This window comes from Myotis lucifugus, unplaced genomic scaffold, assembly GCF_000147115.1.
Source record: "Myotis lucifugus unplaced genomic scaffold, Myoluc2.0 scaffold_152, whole genome shotgun sequence".
In the NCBI taxonomy this organism is placed as follows: Eukaryota; Metazoa; Chordata; class Mammalia; order Chiroptera; family Vespertilionidae; genus Myotis; species Myotis lucifugus.
In genome coordinates, this window is record NW_005871200.1 from 3000589 (window position 1) to 3020699 (window position 20111).

A 20111-nucleotide genomic window follows, 5' to 3' on the forward strand; every position below is an offset into this window, starting at 1 on the left:
GGGGGGGGGGGGGGGGGGGTGTTCCCTCAGCCCGGCCTGCACCCTCTCCAATCTGGGACCTCCCGATCAGGCCTAAATCGGCAGTCAGACATCCATCTCGCAATCTGGGACCGCTGGCTCCTAACTGCTCACCTGCCTGCCTGCCTGATTGCCCCTAACCACTCTGCCTACTGGCCTGCTTGCCCCCAACTTCCCCCTCCACTGGCCTTCTTGCCCCCAACAACCCCCCCTTACCAGCCTGATCGCCCCCAACTGCCCCCCACTGACCTGCTCACCCTCAACAACCCCCCCTTGCCAGCCTGATCACCCCCAACTGCCCCCCCGACAGCCTGCTCGCCCCCAACTGCCCCCTGGTGGCCTGCTCACCCCCAAATGCCCTCCCCTCCTGGCCTGATCACACCTAACCGCCTCTGCCTCGGCCTCACCACCATGGCTTTGTCCGGAAGGACGTCCACAAGGTCTCCTGGAAGGTCTCCTGGTCTAATTAGCATATTACCCTTTTATTAGTATAGATTATTTGGGTTTTTTGGTGTTGAGTTGTATAAGTTCTTTATAAATTCTGGGTATTAACCCCTTATCAGATGCATCACTGGCAAATATGTTCAAAGGAGAATTTTTTTTTTTTTTTTTTTTTTTTTTTTGCTTAGAGAAAAATCATTTAAGTGACCTGTTTTAGTCCTAAAGATATTTGGCAATTAAGTAACAACTGTTCAAGGAGAAAGATAGAAAATAACATTAATTTTGGCATCATAAAAGCAAACCAGCCCTAGCCGGTTTGGCTCACTGGATAGAGCATCGGCCTGGGGACTGAAGAGTCCTGGGTTCAATTCCGGTCAAGGGCATGTACCTTGGTTGCAGGCACATCCCCAGTAGGGGGTGTGCAGAAGGCAGCTGATCGATGCTTCTCTCTCATCGATGTTTCTAACTCTCTATCCCTCTCCCTTCCTCTCTGTAAAAAATCAATAAAATATATTTAAAAAAAAAAAAAAAGCAAACCACTGCTCCATAAGTCCTGTGGAATAGAGACCAGGGGAGACCAAGTATGCACAGAAATCCTAGATCTCATTAGGGCCCAAACTGTTGCTCTTTTCCGTCAAAATGTTACATCTCTCTTGGACAGGAGGCCTCAGAATAAGATCAGCTGGTATCAGAGAACCCAAGAAACTCCATGTCAGGGAAAGAAATGATATGGATTGGTGACCAGGACCTAGACTGTCATGGGAAAGACAAAGGTTTGTATGAAGATAGAAATCACTTTGACCAAGCTGGTCTAAAATTAATTAAATCATTTTGTGATGTGATGTGTATGTGTGAGTGTTGCTTAAAGAGCTGTGAGATTAACTGTCCATGCCTAAGGTAACATGGAAGACACTTCACAACTACTTTTCCATTTCCTTTATACATACACCCTAATATATTACCATCAGACTAACAGGGGTAACTTAGGAATACCTATCTTTAACACTGTCTGCGTGTAGTAATGAAAGCAGCAGATGCACAAAAAGTGGAATCAATTATGAACTCATCAGAATTTCACCTTTCTGGAATCAGGACATGGAATAAGTTAAAAATCTCAAGGAAGAACCTAAGAAGTACAAAGGGATCTCTGCAATATTACAATGTGCTGTGGTTTAGAAGGGGGAGACAAAGTGAGGGCTTCAGAAGGAATGCCTTCAAGTAAAAACTGGACTGGATATATTACCATTTATCAGGTAATAAAAATTTAACAGTTGTTTTACAGAGTTTAAGGAAAGAAGTAGTAATAATCATAACAAGCAACTAAGCAATTCCGAACTCTAGGCAAGAAAAGTTTTCTAAGAAAGAAAAATTTACTAGTTGACTCAGATGTGAATAATATTTATGTTACCATAGAAATACAAATACTGAATATTCATTTAACCAAACATGTGCAATAATTATAATTGTATAATACAGAGGAGGAGGGTGATGGAGTGTTGGTAGAGTTAGAAAGCTCAATCCTGTTCTAGTAGAAAGTAAGCAGATCATGTGCAAAACGAAACACCAAGAGCGAGCAGCATAAATAGATTTTGCAAATAAAGGAAGAAAAAAAGCAGCTAAAACAACAAACAATGATTACCTCCTAGGAGTGCACTTTGGGTCTGGGGAAGGGTAGGAGAAGGAACTACTCTATTTTCCAGTATAAGCCATGATAGTTTAATTGACTTTTAATATCATGGCCATGTATTATAAGAATGTTACTTGGAGCCTATATAATTTTTCCATAATATTACCTCTTTTATTTTGAATATATTAAAAAATAGAGAAAAGAACTGTAAGAAATAAGGTAGCAAAAATTCTCAAAAAACTATTACAACCAAATCCAAAGGTATATTAAAAATTATATATAACATGATCAAGTAGCATTTATCCCAGAATGCAAGAATGGATCAACATGAGGAAATTACTGTAATTTACTACATGAATGTCATAAAAGGGAAAAATGGCATGATACTCTCAACAGAAAAGCATAGATAACAGGTAACAGAAAAGACATTTGTTAACTCCCAAAATCTACCTCTGATTGGGGGGAGGGAAAAAAAACCCTTTGTAAAAACAAAAATTTCTTAACATGATAAAAGATATCTAACAGAAATCTACCAAAAACATACTTAATGGAGAAAATTTAGCCACATTCCCTTTGAGATTGAAATAAAGGATAAATGTCTCCCTTTCCTCCATCCAATGAGAGCCATTGTTTAAACCAGTACTAGAGGTTCTGGCCAATATATATAATTAGACAATTATTAGAACTAACAGAACTAACAGTGTTCAGCAAGGTTGTGAACCAATAAAATAATCAACAGTGTGACGGCACCCTAGAAGTAGCAAATTCTTCTAAAGTCACCGTTTACTAAAAAAATGGAAAATAGTAAATATTTAGAAATTGGATTAGAAACAATTAAAAATTTCAACTCAATTAGAGAGCAGAAAAAGACCTGAAAAGAGCTATTCCATATCCATAAGGTAATTTAACACTGTAAAAACATTTATTTTCTCCAAATTAATCTAAATTCAAATCAATTCCAAATAAATGCCCAATAGAATTTTTCGGTAATATGACTGATTCTAAACCTTATATGTTAAACCAAATATCCACAAATATTTAAGAAAATCCTGGCAAAGAGCAGAGAGTCTTGCCTTACCAGATATCACTTACAAAATCATTGTAATAACAAGTGTGGTTGCTAGAATGGGAATAGACTAATAAATCAACTGACTATACTGGACATCACAGAGACTCACCTGTCAGGCCACTTCTCTTACATACCACCAAAATCTCACATATGCATGGGTCTGAACCGTGAGTTTAACACAATGAAATTTACTGTAGTTACTGTTATATTTAGACTTTAAATCTTTCCAATGGAGATTAGGCCTAGAAAATACTGAAACTTAAAAGATCTAACTTCCATATTTCCTAAGATAGCATTTTCTACAATTTCTGTCCCCAGCATCTAACTCTCCTCCATCTCCTCCTCATTAGACCACAGAAGATTTCCCCCTCTATCATTTTTGGCAAGGGCAACTGTTAGTGAAAGCAAGTATCACATGACCTCACTTATATGTGGAATCTAATGAACAAAATAAACTGACAAACAAAATGGGTCCAGAGGAATGGATGCATGGAACAGACTGACAGATTTCGGGGTGGGGGACGGTGGGGTTAACAATTAACCAAAAAACATGTGCATAAATGCATAGCCCATGGACACAGATAATAGTGCAGTGAAGACTTGGGGTGGGGTAGGGGCTAGGTGGAGGGAGCCAAAGGGGGTAAGAATACTTAAAGGTATATTGGCCTACAGTAAGAAATAAACATTTATATAATATTATTGATAGATTTATAGTAAAGAAACATAAATTAACATTCATTTTATAAGATTATTATATTAAAGACTAACTTTCTTGAAAAATAACAACCAGCTATATTTACTTCTTACACTGAGTGAAAAAGCAAAAAACTGTTCATTTCACTATTTTATATATTCAGTATAAATGAAATCTTTTATAACAGTTTGTTTTAAGGAAAAACAGTGATTACAGAAATAATTAATACTAAATAAATGTGCCTGAGAAAAAATGTACTTTATAGATACATGCATGTATGTACATGTACATACATATCTACCACACCACCACCACCACCACCACCACCACCACCACCACCACTACCACCACCCCCCACACACACAAATGAACTTACTCCAGTAGGCTGAAAAATAAGTCCATCCATTTCATGGCTAACTTCTTTTGCAAAATTTCCTTCAAGTAGCTATAAAATAAATATATGTATTTTCAGAAATACAATAATCAATACAATAATCACTTTAATTAAAGGTATTTTAAATTCTGTAAACTTTATAAAAACTTTTCTTAAGTTTTAAGAACTGAAATGCAAAATGAAAGAGAGGGGTTGTCCAGAGGAATATAGGTTAATACATTATAAGGTATGTTTTTTAATATGTGAAGATTTCCATTCTATGGCAGGCTAGATATCTTGAATAACAGTCCTAACTACAACCAAAATGATGGATAAAATATTTAAAACATTTTTAAATGCATTGCTGAGTCAGGATGAAAGGAATTTTAATATGGAAAATTCAATGTGGATTTAAAGCATTGGTCTCACTGACAAAATAAAGGGAGAAACTCTGGGAAGTAATAAATAAAGGGAATAAAAAATAAACATATAGAACAAAGGAGACAGCAGAGAAACCTGCTTGGGGATGGAGTGTGTGGGAGAATCCCCTGAGAATCTGTAACCACAACTAACTCAGACATAGGAAACACAATCCGAAAATACATCACCTGTGTTTTTCCAAAACCCTCAAGCAGAAAAAATTTTAGCCTTACTTTTTTGTCTTACTGTTTCTTTTCTTTTTTGGTTTTTCCTATATTTTTTTTCAAGCAAAGAACTGCAGTACAAGGGATGCACAGTACAAAATACAAATAGCAAGCCTTATCTGTTTTCTCAAAGCCTTATCTGCTAAAGAGCAGAGTTATAAGATCCAATGCTCTCTAATTAGTTCTGAACAAGTTGTTTTAAATTCTTCCTTTTCATGGATTTTTATTATTTTGAAGAACTGAACATGTGTATCATGGCCAGAAATCCTAATATTGATTTCTGCATTTCAGGGAAGAGAACAAAATATACTTTCACAGAGCCAGATAGGAAAGTTTTGGGATTCATATATGTGTCTCCAAATTTTAGGATTTGTTGTGGGTTATCTAATCCAAATCTTTTATCATAATCACATCCTCTTAAAACCACTACACTCACTTATAGGGAGATTTACATTCCAACAGCAACAACCGAAATTTCAAGTGTATTTCACATGCAACAAGATTAGTGTTTCTCCTCCCCAACTGTGACCTTTACCTTCTCTGCCATTACTTCCTTCAAAATCTGTAATTTCTCTAAACTGGGGCAGTGAGCAAAATTAGAGCGATCCTAGTTCCTAACTGCTTAAAGACCAATTTGAGTTTGAATATCTACAGTCCCTTAAAACTGTAATGCTCCTTAGTCAAATTCCTAAGGACAGAAATCAGAAAGGCTAGGGTGAGGGTAAATGAGGAGTTAGTGTTTAATGGGTAGAGTTTCAGTTTAGAAAGGTGAAAATCGATCTGGAGGTAGATGACAGTAATGGTTACACGACAATGTAAACGAATTTAATGCCACTGAAATGTATGCTTAAGATTTGTTAAAAAGGTCCATTTTATGCTATGTATATTTGCCTCAACTTAAAACATATGTATAGAACTCTTAATATTTTCTGTTTTGTTTTGTTCTTTCCTCTCATTATAACACTATGAAAGTGGGGAGCTTGCCAACTGGATCTCTTAGAACCATGTTGTCGAGAGTTTAGCCAAATAGGCAAAAATTTCAGGACAGATCTGAGATTCATACATTGATCTCCAATTTACTCAAAGGTTTAAATGACCTAGCCATCTGAGGAGGAACTCTGCCTAACTAAAAATTCAATATGGATTCAAAGCACTGATTTCTTATAAATTTCTTTCAAGAGGTGAAAATAAACTCCAACCATCAAAATGTCAAAAAATATCAGCTGACACTCTTGCTATAACTTTGGAAGGCAATGTTAAACTAAACGCTTTGTTTCATATATGTTATCTATTCACCCTGGAGAAAAAATATTTTTGAAACCTATGCTCATATTTAGAAGTACAGCTATATATATAAGACCTTTATGTTCTATATCAATGTTTTTCAAATATCCATGAATGATGAATAAAAGTTCAAATAAGAAAAATATATATAACTGGATACTTCATGTACCCCATTATGTAAGAAAAAGTAACTTGCTACATTCATAGCATAGTCCTGCTGAGGAATGATGTAATAAAAACCAAATATCACAATCATCTTTTTAAAAAACACTTTTAAAGGGTTAAAAAACTTGTTCCCCTTTTATTGTAGGTACATCATTTATAGCAAGTAAACAGCTTTTCCATTCTTAGACCAAACTTCTCAACTTCATACACTGGGCCATCCCTAAACATAAAGTATGTAATAAAGTAACAGTATAAAATACAGAGTTGGCAAGACTAAATAACACAATGTTATCTGAGAATAAAGTCACCTAGATACATAGCAGCCAAAAACAGCCTTGGGCCAAGGATATTACATTGATAAAAAGCAAAAAAAAAACCTGCTCCTGCCAAAACATCCTGCCTATGCAGGGCAAAGTTCAGTCTCCTCTAGGGAGAGAGAGAGGCAGGCTCACTGAGGGAAAACCCATCCCTGAGACTAGGGGCTCAAGGTCTAATACTACTATTAATACTAAGACTTTAGGAGGAAAACTAAGAAAACCGTGGTTCCCACAAGTCAGGCACTGAGTGACAAGAAACAGTTGTTTATAGATGAGGGAGCACACAAGAGCAAAAAATAGACCACTATGTGGTATAAGCAAGCAGAGTCTACTGAAAGCTAAAAGTGAAGCAGGAAAAATGGGCAAAACCACTTTATACCCATTGTTAACAGCAGTCATCTGCTGAAGGAATGCAAAGTCGTTGAGCACTGAAGATAACTATAGCAATATAAACCCATCGCAAATACAGAACACACTGATTCAACCACTAACTCCTCTCCCCAAAATGAGGTACATTAAACTGAAAGAAGAGGTAGGTCCACACTAAGCACAAAGATATTTACCTCAGTTTCTAGTGTTCACACAGAAAAATGAGTGTCCAGCATCCAATAAAAATGTACCACACACACACATAAAAAATAAGAAAAATAATGACTACATTTAATAGATAAGGCAGTCAATAGAACAAGACATAATGATGGACCATAGGGCAAAGGACCTAAATAGACACTTTTCAAAAGAGGACATATAGAAGTCCAAGAGACATATGAAAACATGCTCAAAGTCACTAATCATCCGAGAGATGCAAATCAAAACAACAATGAGGTATCATCTCACACCTGTCAGAATGACTATCAACAACAAATCAACAAATGACAAGTGCTGGAGAGGATGCGGAGAAAAGAACACTCGTGCACTGCTGGTGGGAATGCAGACTGGTACAGCCACTATGGAAGACAGTATAGAGTTTCCTCAAAAAGTTAAAAATGGAACTCCCATTTGACCCAGTGATCCCACTTCTAGGAATATATCCCAAGAAACCAGAAACACCAATCAGAAAGGATATATGCACCCCTATGTTCATAGCAGCACAATTCACCATAGCTAAGATCTGGAAACAGCCTAAGTGCCCATCAGCAGATGAGTGGATTAGAAAACTGTGGTACATCTACACAATGGAATACTATGCTGCTGTAAAAAAGAAGGAATTCTTACCATTTGCAACAGCATGGATGGAACTGGAGAGCATTATGCTTAGTGAAATAAGCCAGGCAATGAAAGAAAATACCACATGATCTCACTCATTTATGGATAATAAAGACCATTATAAACTGATGAACAAAAATAGATACAGAGCAGAGCAGCATCGAACAGACTGTCAAACTACAGCGGGAAGCCAAGGAGGCTCGTCGGGTGGGGGGGGGGGGTAAGAGATACATCGGAGGCTTGTATGCATGCATATAAGCATAACCAATGGACATAAGACATTGGGGGGTAGGGGAGGCCAGGGGAAGGTCAAGGGGGGGGAAAAAAAGGAGACATATGTGATACTGTTTGTAATACTTTAAGCAATAAAACAAAATTTTTAAAAAAAGAAAAGAAAAAAATCACCAAAAAAAATAATTAAAAAATAAAATAATGTGACAGAAAAAAAAAAAAAAAACATGGCCCATATTTTGGAATTATCAAATAGACTTTAAAACAGCCCTAACATTTTAAAGAAAAGGGTGGAAAACATGTCTGAACAAATATGGAACTTCACAGAGATAAAAATAAAAACTATAAAAATGAGACAAATGGAAATGCAAGAAATAAAACACAGTATCAGGGGGAAAATGCTAATCAATGAAAATGAGCCCTAGAGCCTCAGTGGTTAGAGCGGCAGCCCACGGACTGAAGGGTATTGGGTTCAATTCCAGTCAAGGGCACGTACATCAGCTGCAGGCTCCATCCCTGGTAGGGGTGCATGCAGGAGGCAACCAGTGTGTCTCTTTCACATGGATGTTTCTCTCCCTGTGTCTCTCCCCTTCCCTTCCACTCCCTCTAAAAATCAATGGGGGGAAAAATATCTTAGGGTGAGGATTAAAAAAACAACAACAAAAGAAAATGATAATCAATGGATTATCAGCAGACTGAATATAACATAGGGAAAAGAAATCAATGAACTTGAAGAAAAAAATGTGTAGCACTTTTTCCAACTGAAATAAAAAAAGGAAAAAGATACAACACTGAAAATCAAAAAGCAGGCATAAAGATGTCTTGAAAAAACTTACAGAACACAGACAGAAAACCAGTAAAAATATGAACACTGAAACAATCAGACCTAATTGAAAATTATAAGACATTCCACTCAAAAACAGGAGAAACACTTTTTTTCCACAAGTGCATACAACACATTTATAGGTAGGTCAAAGTAATACAAAGAATGTCTTCTGACCACAATGAATTAAATTATATATCAGTAAGAGAAAGATACCTGGAAAGCTCTCCAATGTTTGGAAACTTAATAACAAATTTCTAAATAACCCACAAATAAAAGAAAAAAATCAAAAGAAAAATTTTAAGTATTTCATACCAAATGAAAACATAGTAGGCTGAGATTTGAGAGATGGAGCTAAAGTGTGCTTACAGAAATATTCACTGCACCCTAACCGGTTTGGCTCAGTGGATAGAGCATCGGCCTACAAACTGAAGGGTCCCAGGTTCGATTCTGGTCAAGGGCATGTACACTCCAGTAGGGAGTGTGCAGGAGGCAGCTGAATCGATGTTTCTCTCTCATCGATGTTTCTAACTCTCTATTCCTCTCCCTTCCTCTCTGTAAAAATTCAATAAAATATATATTTTTAAAAAAGAAAAAGAAATTCATTGCACTGAGAAAAGTAGAAAGGTCACAAATCATTATTAGCTTTCACCCTAAGAAACTAAGGAAAACTCTAGAGTATTTAGGATCACAGATATAAGGGAAGAAGCCACTTGGGCTGAGATTACATAACCAATAAGGAGGACTACTTTCCCTAAGGCTAAGACCCAGACACTGTTGAAGAGGTTCATGACTCACTGGATGGCAGAGAAGTTGAAATGTATTGATGAGATGTCTCACTAGTTTTAAAAGATGGAAGTTGTGTTTAGAAAGCAGTATCGCCCTAGCCGGTTTGGCTCAGTGGATAGAGGATCGCGTCTGTAGACTGAAGGGTCCTGGGTTTGATTCTGGTCAAGGGCACATGCCCAGGTTGCGGGCTCGATCCCCAGTGTGGGGCATGCAGGAGGCAGCCGATCAATGATTCTCTCTCATCATTGATGTTTCTTTCTCTCTCTCTCTCTCTCTCTCTCTCTCTCTCTCTCTCTCTCTCTCTCCCTTCCTCTCTGAAATCATTAAAAACAAATAAATGTTGAGTCTTTAAAAAAAGAAAGTAGTATGTCTAACTTAAAACTTTAAAGTAGGAATATAGCCAGGGATAAGTTGTCAAAGTCAAAGTAACTAAATCAGAATAAAAATCAGAATAAAAAATGTCCAAGAAATGGAGAACCCAGGGTTTACAAGTAGGTCAAACAAAACATAGGGAAGTTGTATTAAGCAAGGATGATGGGCAGCCCTTGAGAAAAGAGTTTTAAGTCAGGCACAGTCTCAAAGGAAGAAGTAGTTACCAAGGAGCCAAAAAGAGTTAGTTAAAGACTTCGTTTAAATACCATGGCTTGAAAGGTCAAGTTTTATTTCAATAATTTAAATACCAAATAATGTTAAAACTCACTTTGGTATTTTTTGGCTCTAATATTATATTCCCAAATAGACTGTCCTATACTTTTAAGCTACTCTGTTTTTTGCCTCTTCTATATTTTAAGTAAAACTAATTTATGAATTGCACTGGTATTCTTATGTAAGATGTGCTAAGGTTTTCTTAGATAATTTGTTGTGGTAACATCACAATAAAAATAAAATCACATTCAGTACTGATTAGGGTAGATATTCTCTGACTGCCTACTTATGCTAGAAACCCAGGTAGCAGTTGGATACTGGGGACCCAATGATAATATAAGCCTACATATGCCTAAATAATACCTTAATTTTAATTTAACAGTAAAAATATTAAATGCAAAGAAGTAATTAGCCATTTCTCCCTCTTAATTTTTCTTCAGAAACACAGTTCTATTTAAATTAACCAAAATGTTTGTTAAACACTTCTAAAAACAACAACAAATACCTTACTTTAAAAATATTTAACTGTAAAACTTAGGAGAAGCTATTAAAGTGGAATATGGGTGAATTATTCTAAAAATCCTAGGGTATTATTTAGAATTATAACTTTCTTGATTATTTTTTCCCCAAATAAAATTAGAAGATAGTTGAATAAAATTTAAGATAGTAGACATAATATGTAGAGAGCGCCTGGGAAGACACATGAGCATTTCTTTAATTATTGTCAGCTGAATCCAGTGGCATTGGCAAAGCCACATCCTGGAAACATGCTTTGCCAGAGGCAGGAGTGTTGTCAGCTTGACCTTCAGCCCAGGTGCCAGGGTGTGGGTTTTGTTATTTAAATCCAGCCAAGCACCAGGAATGAATACGACTCAGGCCTACCCAAGAATGCACATAATCTCCTTTGTCTTGACCTTTAGTAAAACTTCCTGGGTTTTGCTGTATAAAATAAACACGCTGGTTGGCTATGGGTCCCTGTCTCTCCATCAGAGGACAGCGTTCCCACCCAGCCCCAGCTTTTTCCTTCCATCTCTGTGTTCGTCTCTTTCTTTCATTTTCTCAATCCCCAACCGCCCCTACTCAGAAACCGGACTGCTCTCTAGCCACACTGGACATGAAGAAGAGAGAAATATTTACAATAATATATCAAATCATCTGTAATAATAAAAGCATAATATGCTAATTAGACTGGACGTCCTTCCGGACAACCTTCCCGACGAAGCCAGGGCTGTGAGGGAAGCCCAGGTCCTGGGTCCTGGGTGCCAGAGGGCAGCTGGTGCCGGCAACTAGGGGAAGGAAGGCCTACTCTTGCACGAATTTCGTGCATTGGGCCTCTAGTTATTAATAAAGCATGATAGTATTTTATAAAGCTTTACCTATAAAATCTGCTTATCTATGAATACAGTAGCATCACTTGAATACCATCATACAGCCTAGAGAAGGCATGTAACTTTCCATTAGGTTATACCAGGTGACTGAGTAGAATTGACACTTTATATATCTATAGATCAGAAAGCAATTGGAAACCAAATCACTATAAGTGCATAAGCAGAGAAAGATAATGCAAAAGGGCTTGAAATTAGAAACATTAGAAACAAAGCAGAAACTGTAAAGTTACGAAGCATAGAAAGGAACCTTTTAGAAATAAGCAAAATGATAGCTTAAGACTACAAATAAAGAAGAAAATGAATCTGCAATGTCACTGGGAATGGGCATTGGCAACATCAATTCATTACAGTATAGAAAAATAATACTTTTCTTAAATGAGATAAGAATATCTCTACCTTTCTGTTATGGACTAGTTCACTCACCTCAGATGTTTCCTGAGCAAATATTTCCACATAGCCTCAACTGACTGCCTAAGAACACTCAATATAATAGCTTTTGATTTTTTATGTGCTTTCATGACTCCCCTAAAATTCAAGGTTTAGTTTTTCCAATCCCTCCAAAATGGAATTTCCATTCACCTACATTACTCTTTAGCCTTTTTTTATTCCCAAAGTTTAACTTCTGGCTTAGACTAAGATTATCCAGTGCTTCTGTACCCTCAATATTCCTCTACTCAGTACAAAATCATTCTACAAAACTCACCTTTCTCCTCGATAAAAAGTCAATATCATTATCTTCTTTTAAAAACAATAATTTGATTTCTATTACTGTATTTACCAATAATGCTTAAGCAACTATAACATTAAAATTAGCTAATCAAAATATAAATAGCCTCTGGAATATTGTCATTGGCTCTTTCATTAACCCATATCACTGAAATTAAAATTAAGCATAATAATTCTAGTGAAACCCTCTTGACAAGTTAAAAAATCTAAAAACAAAATTTATCTAGAACATACAGTTTATTTATTATTTTTGGTCGTTGTTAGTCTTATTTTGAAACTCATAATGGAGGCATCATTCATTCACTTATTCATTCAGCAAACATTCATTTAGTGCCAGTAACTGATAACCACTCTACCAAGTATATGAGATTTAAAAGAAATCAACCAGTCTCTATCCTGGAAGAACCAGTGTCAGAGTTTCAGAAGTCACTAACTCAAATGCTTATAGGTGCCAGGCCTGAACAGGACTGGATATAAGATAATATGGATGAGTGAGAACTATGACAAGCTGGAGAGGGCATCCTCACCTACAAGCAATTTCATTATTTTTTAAATATTATATAAGCTTAAACTTTCTGAGACCTACCAGTTTATGACTTTTGGTTAATATGGACCTAACTACACACAAAATAGTTATTTTACACTACGTGTTTTTAATACAGATGTTTAAAGGCTTCTGAGAGAATAGAAAAGTAATTATAATTTCACTATCATTCACGGTTTTACTCAAATATTACTGAGTACTAATTATGTATCCATTTTAAAAAAGAGACAAACAGGAGGAGGAAAAGGTAACACATATAACACTATGTGCCAAGCACTGTTCTAAGCACTTTACATACATTAATTCATTTTAGCCTCATAACAATCTTAAGAAGTAGGAGCCACTATTATCCCCATTTTGAAGGTGAAGTTTAGAACTTAGCATATGTCACACAGAAAGGAAGTGAAACCCCAAAATCACTCTGGCTCCAGAGTCCATGTTCTTAACTGTTCTTCTAAACCAGGGATTCACATTCCCAGTTTAAGATAGATAGATGATAGATAGATAGATAGATAGATAGATAGATAGATAGATAGATAGATACACACACACACACATACACACTCCTTTGGCATATTCCCATAGCACCCTGTGCTTCCCTCCATCACAGGATTTTCCCGTTTAATTGTCTGACTACCAAACTGAGCTGTGGACTATTTAAGGTCAAGAATCACATCTTATTACCACTGTATCCTCAACATCTATTACAGTAATCTGGCATAGAGTAAGTTCTCACTTCAATAAACACGTGCTCAATAAATATAAAGTGAATAGCACAATGACAGAATTGATAAAAAACAGGCTAATATGTATCAGTTAGGAAGAATACACATGGAATATATTATATCCCCAAAACTTGTGTAAAATGAAAACATTAAAAATTATAAGACGTTTAAAAGCTGTTGGTTTAATTAATATACAGATTATTAAAGGGGTGAGATATTTTTTAAATATTAAAATCATCATTCATAGTTAATAACTTTATCCAAACTACCCCATATTGCCTTCATATCGCCAGTGGGGACAATAGTAAGAGGTTCCTAACTGGTCTTCTTGATTGTAGGTTAACGTCCTTTCTCCAAACTATTTCTACTCACTACTGCTAGAACTGACTCTAAAACAATTTGTTGTGTAACAATCACATCTAAAAACCCTCAAATGCTCCTCACTGCCTACATGTAATCCAAATTTCCTTAGCATGTTTTAAGTTGGTTTTTTTGTTTGTTTTTTGTTTTTTTCAGGGAAACCTCTCCTAAATCTTTTCTAAAATGTGTATCCAAATTGCAGCCGGTAAGAAGTATAGGTGAGTATTTCCTTTATGGGTAGAAAAACATGACCTACTAGTTTGGAAGAATGCTAAGCATTTTTGGAAGGAATGCAAGGACAGAATGAATACTTAGCCATAAACACATAAGTGATGCAATTACAAATAAAACTAAACTACAAGAGTGGCTGGTCTGAATGTCACAAGAAAAACGACAAAAATTACAGAGATAAAGAAACCAAGAAAGAAGTTAAATATTTTAATTTGAGCATAAATGGAAATCACATTTATTTGTAAAATATAATTTAAGACTTTCAAACAAAGAACATTATGGTAAATTGCAAAACAATCTACCTCATTGAATACATCCTTTGGCCCTGGCCGGTTTTTCTCAGTGGTTAGAGCATCGCCCCGTGGACCAAAGAGTCACGCGTTTGATTCCTAGTCAAAGGCATGTATGTACCTGGGTTGCAGGTTCGATCCCTGGCTCTGGGCATGTGAGGGAGGCAACCAATCAATGTGTCTCTCTCACATCAATGTTTCTCTCTCCCCTCCTCACTCCCTTCCATTCTCTCTAAATATCAATGGAAAAAAACATCCTCAGGTGAAGATTTTTTTAAAAAAAATCCTTTGTTTGAGTGAGTGTATACTGAAGAAGTAACTTTACCAAAAGAGAGGTCTGGCCTATGCCCTCCACTCCTGGGAGGTGAGCTCTAGCCCCTGGAATGTCCTGCCTGATGAAAGTATCTTTGCTTGCCAAAAAATTTAACAATATGATTTATGATGGGGGCTTTCGATTATGCCATATCAGTTCTGACGTCCAGAGGAACTGGAGACTAAATGTATTAGCCAAACCTCTGGGAGGGGCTGCAAACTAAAGGTCAGCCATGCAGGTGGGATGTGACAATATAAACTTTGGATCTCAAACACTTAGGTGAGCTTCCCTGGTTGGCAATATTCTAATACTGTCATATATACTAACCAGGAGTAGGTAACACCATCCATGACTCTTCAGGGACAGGACAACCAGAAGCTTATCATCTGGGCACCTCATAGATTTGCCCTATGCAGCTCCTCTTTTGGCCTCCAGTTACAGTAAAACTATAATCATAAGTATAGTGCTTTCCTGAGTTCTGTGAGTCTGTTTGGTAAACTATCAAACCTAAGGGAGTCCCTGGGGACGGCAGAATTTGTAGCCAGCAGGTCTGACATGAAGGTGGCCCTGGGGACTCCCATACTTGCACCTAGAGTCTAAGTAAGGACCATTCTGTAGGGGACTATGCAGTTGGCCTGAATTCACTGCAACAGAAGTTTTTGTCACTGTGTTTCTATAGTTGACACAATTTAGACTATCCTCCAAGTCACAGGCATCAGCAGGAAAGCATATGACTTCCTTGTTGGGCATTATTGTCAAGATGGGGCAGACTGTAGAATGATGCCATAGTCGCATGGGTAAAGTGACCCAGTTAGGCACCACAAATGAGATCTTTAATAGACAGTGAACATCTCTGGATGAGGACAACCCATACTGAGATACCAAATGGCATTTATCTGTAAACTAAACATGTTTTACAGCCTAATAAAGTACCAGGAATAAGGAATGAGACTTTAAGAAATAAACTTTGTTTTCTACAATATAAAAAGCATATAACATTTCCCTTATTCTTTGTATCAATTTTGAGCTACTATAGAAATAGTTCAAAATCATATAAAAATAGAACCTAAGATTTATATCTAAACTACTATATAAAGTACTTCATTTTGCTGTATAAAATAGCAAAATATATCTCTGGTATAGTGATTGTACTTAAAGGTAAGCATTTATCAACAATTTAATGCAGCAAATAATTACATGGTTCACTAGACTTTTATATATACCTTTAAAGAATATGTGCTTTCATCAGCTGTACTGTCACTAACTTCCTATGTGCAACTTAAAATTCTTACTACTTCTCTTTAATATGTCTACCTTTACATTCTCTCCCAGAAAGGCCCCATCCTACTTCAGCCTAGTGAGTCACACTCCTCTTCTCACAGGGTATACACATATGCCTAAAGTATATGTGGACATGTATGTGCCCTCAGAGTCCCTAGGCGAAGACCGGGAATTCTAAGAACATGCCAAAAAATAAAAATAAATAAATAAGGCAATCTATAAAGATATGGAAAGAAATGAAAATCCTTGTGAATAAAAAAATAGATAGAATATATGCATATTTCTCTTCTTTTTTAATATAACTTATAGCATATTTTCCATTGTTTTTTGTTGTTGTTTTATTAAATTTAATGGGATGACACTGGTTCACAAAACCATACAGGCCTCAACAAAACATATGGGCACTGTATCGTGCACCCATTGCCCAAAGCAAAGTTTCTTTCCGCCCCCATTTCCCCCCTTTGCCCACCTCCACTGACCCCCCCCCCACCACTCCCTTTCCCTCTGGCTGTCACCACATTGTTGTCTATGCTATGTGTTAAATATATGTGGATTTTTTGCTTAATCACTTCATCTTCTTTCATCCAGTCCCCTAACCCTTCTCCCCGATAGTAGCTGTCAATCTGTTCCATGTATCCATGCCTCTGTTTCTATTTTGTCTGTCAGTTTAACTTGTTCATTAGATTCCACATCTAAGTGTCAAAAGAATATATGCACCCCTATGTTCATTGCAGCATTATTTACAATAGCCAAGATCTGGAAACAGCCCAAGTGCCCATCAGAACATGAGTGGATAAAAAAGCTATGATACATTTATACAATGGAATACTACTCAGCTGTAAAATGAATAAATAAATAAAAATGATTCTTTTTTAATTGGCCTTCAAACTAGAAATTCAAATAAAATTATTATTTGAGAAATTGCTTCTTGTTGTTACTATTTTGTATGCTTTATTTTAACTATGTATATTCAGTTAAACACTGAACAACTCATTATCCCTGCACTGTGTTTGATGGATCTAATTACATAAAAGGAAAAGGCTAATAGAGCTATACTAATAAAGTCCTAAAATCAAAATTATCTTCAAAATTTTAAAGGTATGCAGAAATGAAATGTCTATTAAAAAAGTATGCATTTTTCCACAGTTATAAACTATTTAAAACCACATAAAAAATGTCTTCCCTCATAAAAATGATATATACTTCCATGACAAAGGCTTTATCATTCATAATATCACTATTTACCATTCCCATTAGCAAAGATAATAATAATAAGATTTTGCAAAGGAGGCCTGTGGAAGAGGCAGGAATGGGGTGAAGGGGGTCAATGGGGGTGGAGGGGACATCTCTAATACTTTCAACAATAAAGATAAATTTATTTTAAAAATTCATAATAAAAAGAAGACTCTCTAGAGCAATAATCTGTCAATTATAGCTACTATCCCATATTTGGTGTTACTTGTTTTCCCCTTTAGACCAACTCTGCTATAAAAGGTGCTTTCCTTCTGTATTCTACAACCAAAAAGAATTTCAAGAGAAACTAAGAACAAAAGAAATAACAGTAAGAACTGAAACGGAGGGAAAATGAGACTAATAATAAAAATTCTAAATATTAGGACTTCTTTTTTAAAAATCATATGGTTTAAAAAGGGGGTTAAATAAGCTGAGTATAAAGAAAAAAAGGAAGAGCATCACGGTTCTCTAATGAAAACTACATTGAAAGTTGTTCAATATAACTGCTTCAGATCCCTAAAGAACAATTCTTATAATTATCCACTGCCAAATATTTCTAAGAAGTACTGATTTTGACTAATGAAACTATACTAAGACACATTTTCTTCAGTGCTGAACTTTGAATTAAGACAGCACAAGCTGTCAAATTAGTTTTTAAAAAACAAATGCAAACTGAAACAATTTGGCTTCTGCCCAAATTTACACTCTATTTATAATTTAGAAAATATTTCCGCAAGAGTACATAGCTGCAATTAGCAGGTTTCCACCAAAGGTGTGGTCCACGTTAAGTGCCAGCGTTATCCTTATTCTACCAATTGGGCAGAACACAGAAGTGTACAGGCTCCTGTAAGCACCCCTATCATATGTCTGCTGTCAAAAGAGGCACAAAAGGCAAGCAGTGAACTGTGAGAAGATGACGGCAGTCGAAGTCTACCAACAGCCCCATGCCAAGAAGGCATTATGCAAAATATCAGTGAAAAAAGAATAACTCTATATTTGTTTTTTCTATAATATATTTATATATATTGAGAAGAAAAAGGATCAATGGTGCTGGAATAATCGCTAATATTATATCCAAGAAGAAATACCAAATTGAGTGGACATGAATAGAAGCAGGTAAAATACAACAAAAACTTCTTCTATCATCTACCTTATGAGATTATATTAGAAAGGAAATTAAAACATAATTGCATAAGTTGCTATATTTCCCATATTATTCTATCATATCATAACCATTCCTCTTCCCAAAAATAACTTCATGGTGCATCTTTATTGTCAAATAGTATGCAGCAGCTAAAAAATAATGTTGCAAATCCCTATGCATTGACATGGAAATATTTCTAAGCCACACTGTTAAATTAAAAAAAAAAAAAACTATCCCAGAATATTTAATATGATGCATTTTAAGTGTCCAAACAACAAAAATAAAGAAAACTTTCCATGTATATATATACATATATATGTAACTGATTAGTTTAAAATAGACTATGTACTAAAAACTGCTGATTTCAAAAGGCCTGACAAGTTATTTTCACTCTTATGTAACTCTACACAGCTTACAGCTTTTTAAAAAACATAATAGCTATCAATCAAAAACTATTATGAGAAACAAGAAAACAACCTAGTTTAAGTTTCCATCAGTGAGAATCTTACTAAAGAGGAGAAGACCTGGTAACTGTACATGTTTATCCAAAAGAGTACTATATTCAAGAAATTTCGGGAAAAATCAAGACAATTCGGCAGAAAAATATCATTCATATTCCTCTCCCAAGCTGAATTAGGATACATTATAAGTGTTATTTTAAAAATGTTACCTTTCTTGAAGTATAAATGTCAAAAAATGGCTTATTTCTGACACTAAATGGTTCCTGTGTTTTGTCAATGAGCCCAGTCTTCATTTTTTCATGTCGAGGATTTATTATTTCTCGTTCTATACACTGAAGACGAACATTAAAATCACAATCTCCAACTGGTTGTGCCTGAATTAAATGAGACAGTTATTTAAATTTTAACTCTAAAAACTATTTTTTCAGCATCACTATCAAGGCTTTCACTTTGTACATAGTAGTTTATGTAAATTACATCCTTTGGAGTTCTCCAATATAGAGCCTGCACAACCCCACATGCCAGCCCTGAAAATTAATTTGACTAATGATGGAAGCATATCTAAGCATACACACACACACACACACACACAGTTATTTCAAAATTATAAATGTATAAAATAGTATGGGGAAAGGGTATAAATCTACTAACAACTGATCCAAAATTTTCACATATGAATTAAAGTATTAATATACTCACTAATTGTTTTTATTATTTATATATTTATATGCATAGCCCATGGACAGGGGCAATAGGGTAGTGAAGACCTGGGGGGAGGGGGAAGGTAGGGGTTAGGAGAAAGGGGGATGGGGGTGGGGGGAATTGGAGCTATTTGTTATACTATCAACACTAAAAAATATATTTGAAAAAAAATTTTTTAAAAACTTCTGTGGCTCAATGGATACTAATATGGAAAATATATTGTTTGCCACATTTATATCCAAGAAAGAATTAAAATAGAGAAAAGATAACTAGTTCCTATACATTGTGAAGAGCATGATTGGCAACCAAATAGAAAAATTAAAAGAACAGACCATTGGAACCTATAATAAAATCACAAAAGTCCAAACAAGTAAAAGCAAACATAAA

The 20111-nt window shown here is 35.8% G+C and overlaps 1 protein-coding gene across 7 annotated transcripts in view; it reads right to left on the reverse strand.

The window, feature by feature from the left end:
• Positions 1–20111, reverse strand: part of RNGTT (RNA guanylyltransferase and 5'-phosphatase) — a 200353-nt gene that overhangs the window by 98221 nt on the left and 82021 nt on the right. For 5 of the 7 annotated variants that reach the window (XM_023759335.1, XM_006095368.3, XM_023759336.1 and 2 more), the window contains 2 exons: positions 19232–19396; positions 4226–4294 (listed from right to left, as the gene is read on the reverse strand). In XM_023759335.1, coding sequence (XP_023615103.1) covers positions 4226–4294; positions 19232–19396 — 234 coding nt within the window. The remainder of the gene's footprint in view (positions 1–4225; positions 4295–19231; positions 19397–20111) is intronic. The other 2 variants (XM_023759339.1, XM_023759337.1) reach the window with 1 other exon arrangement.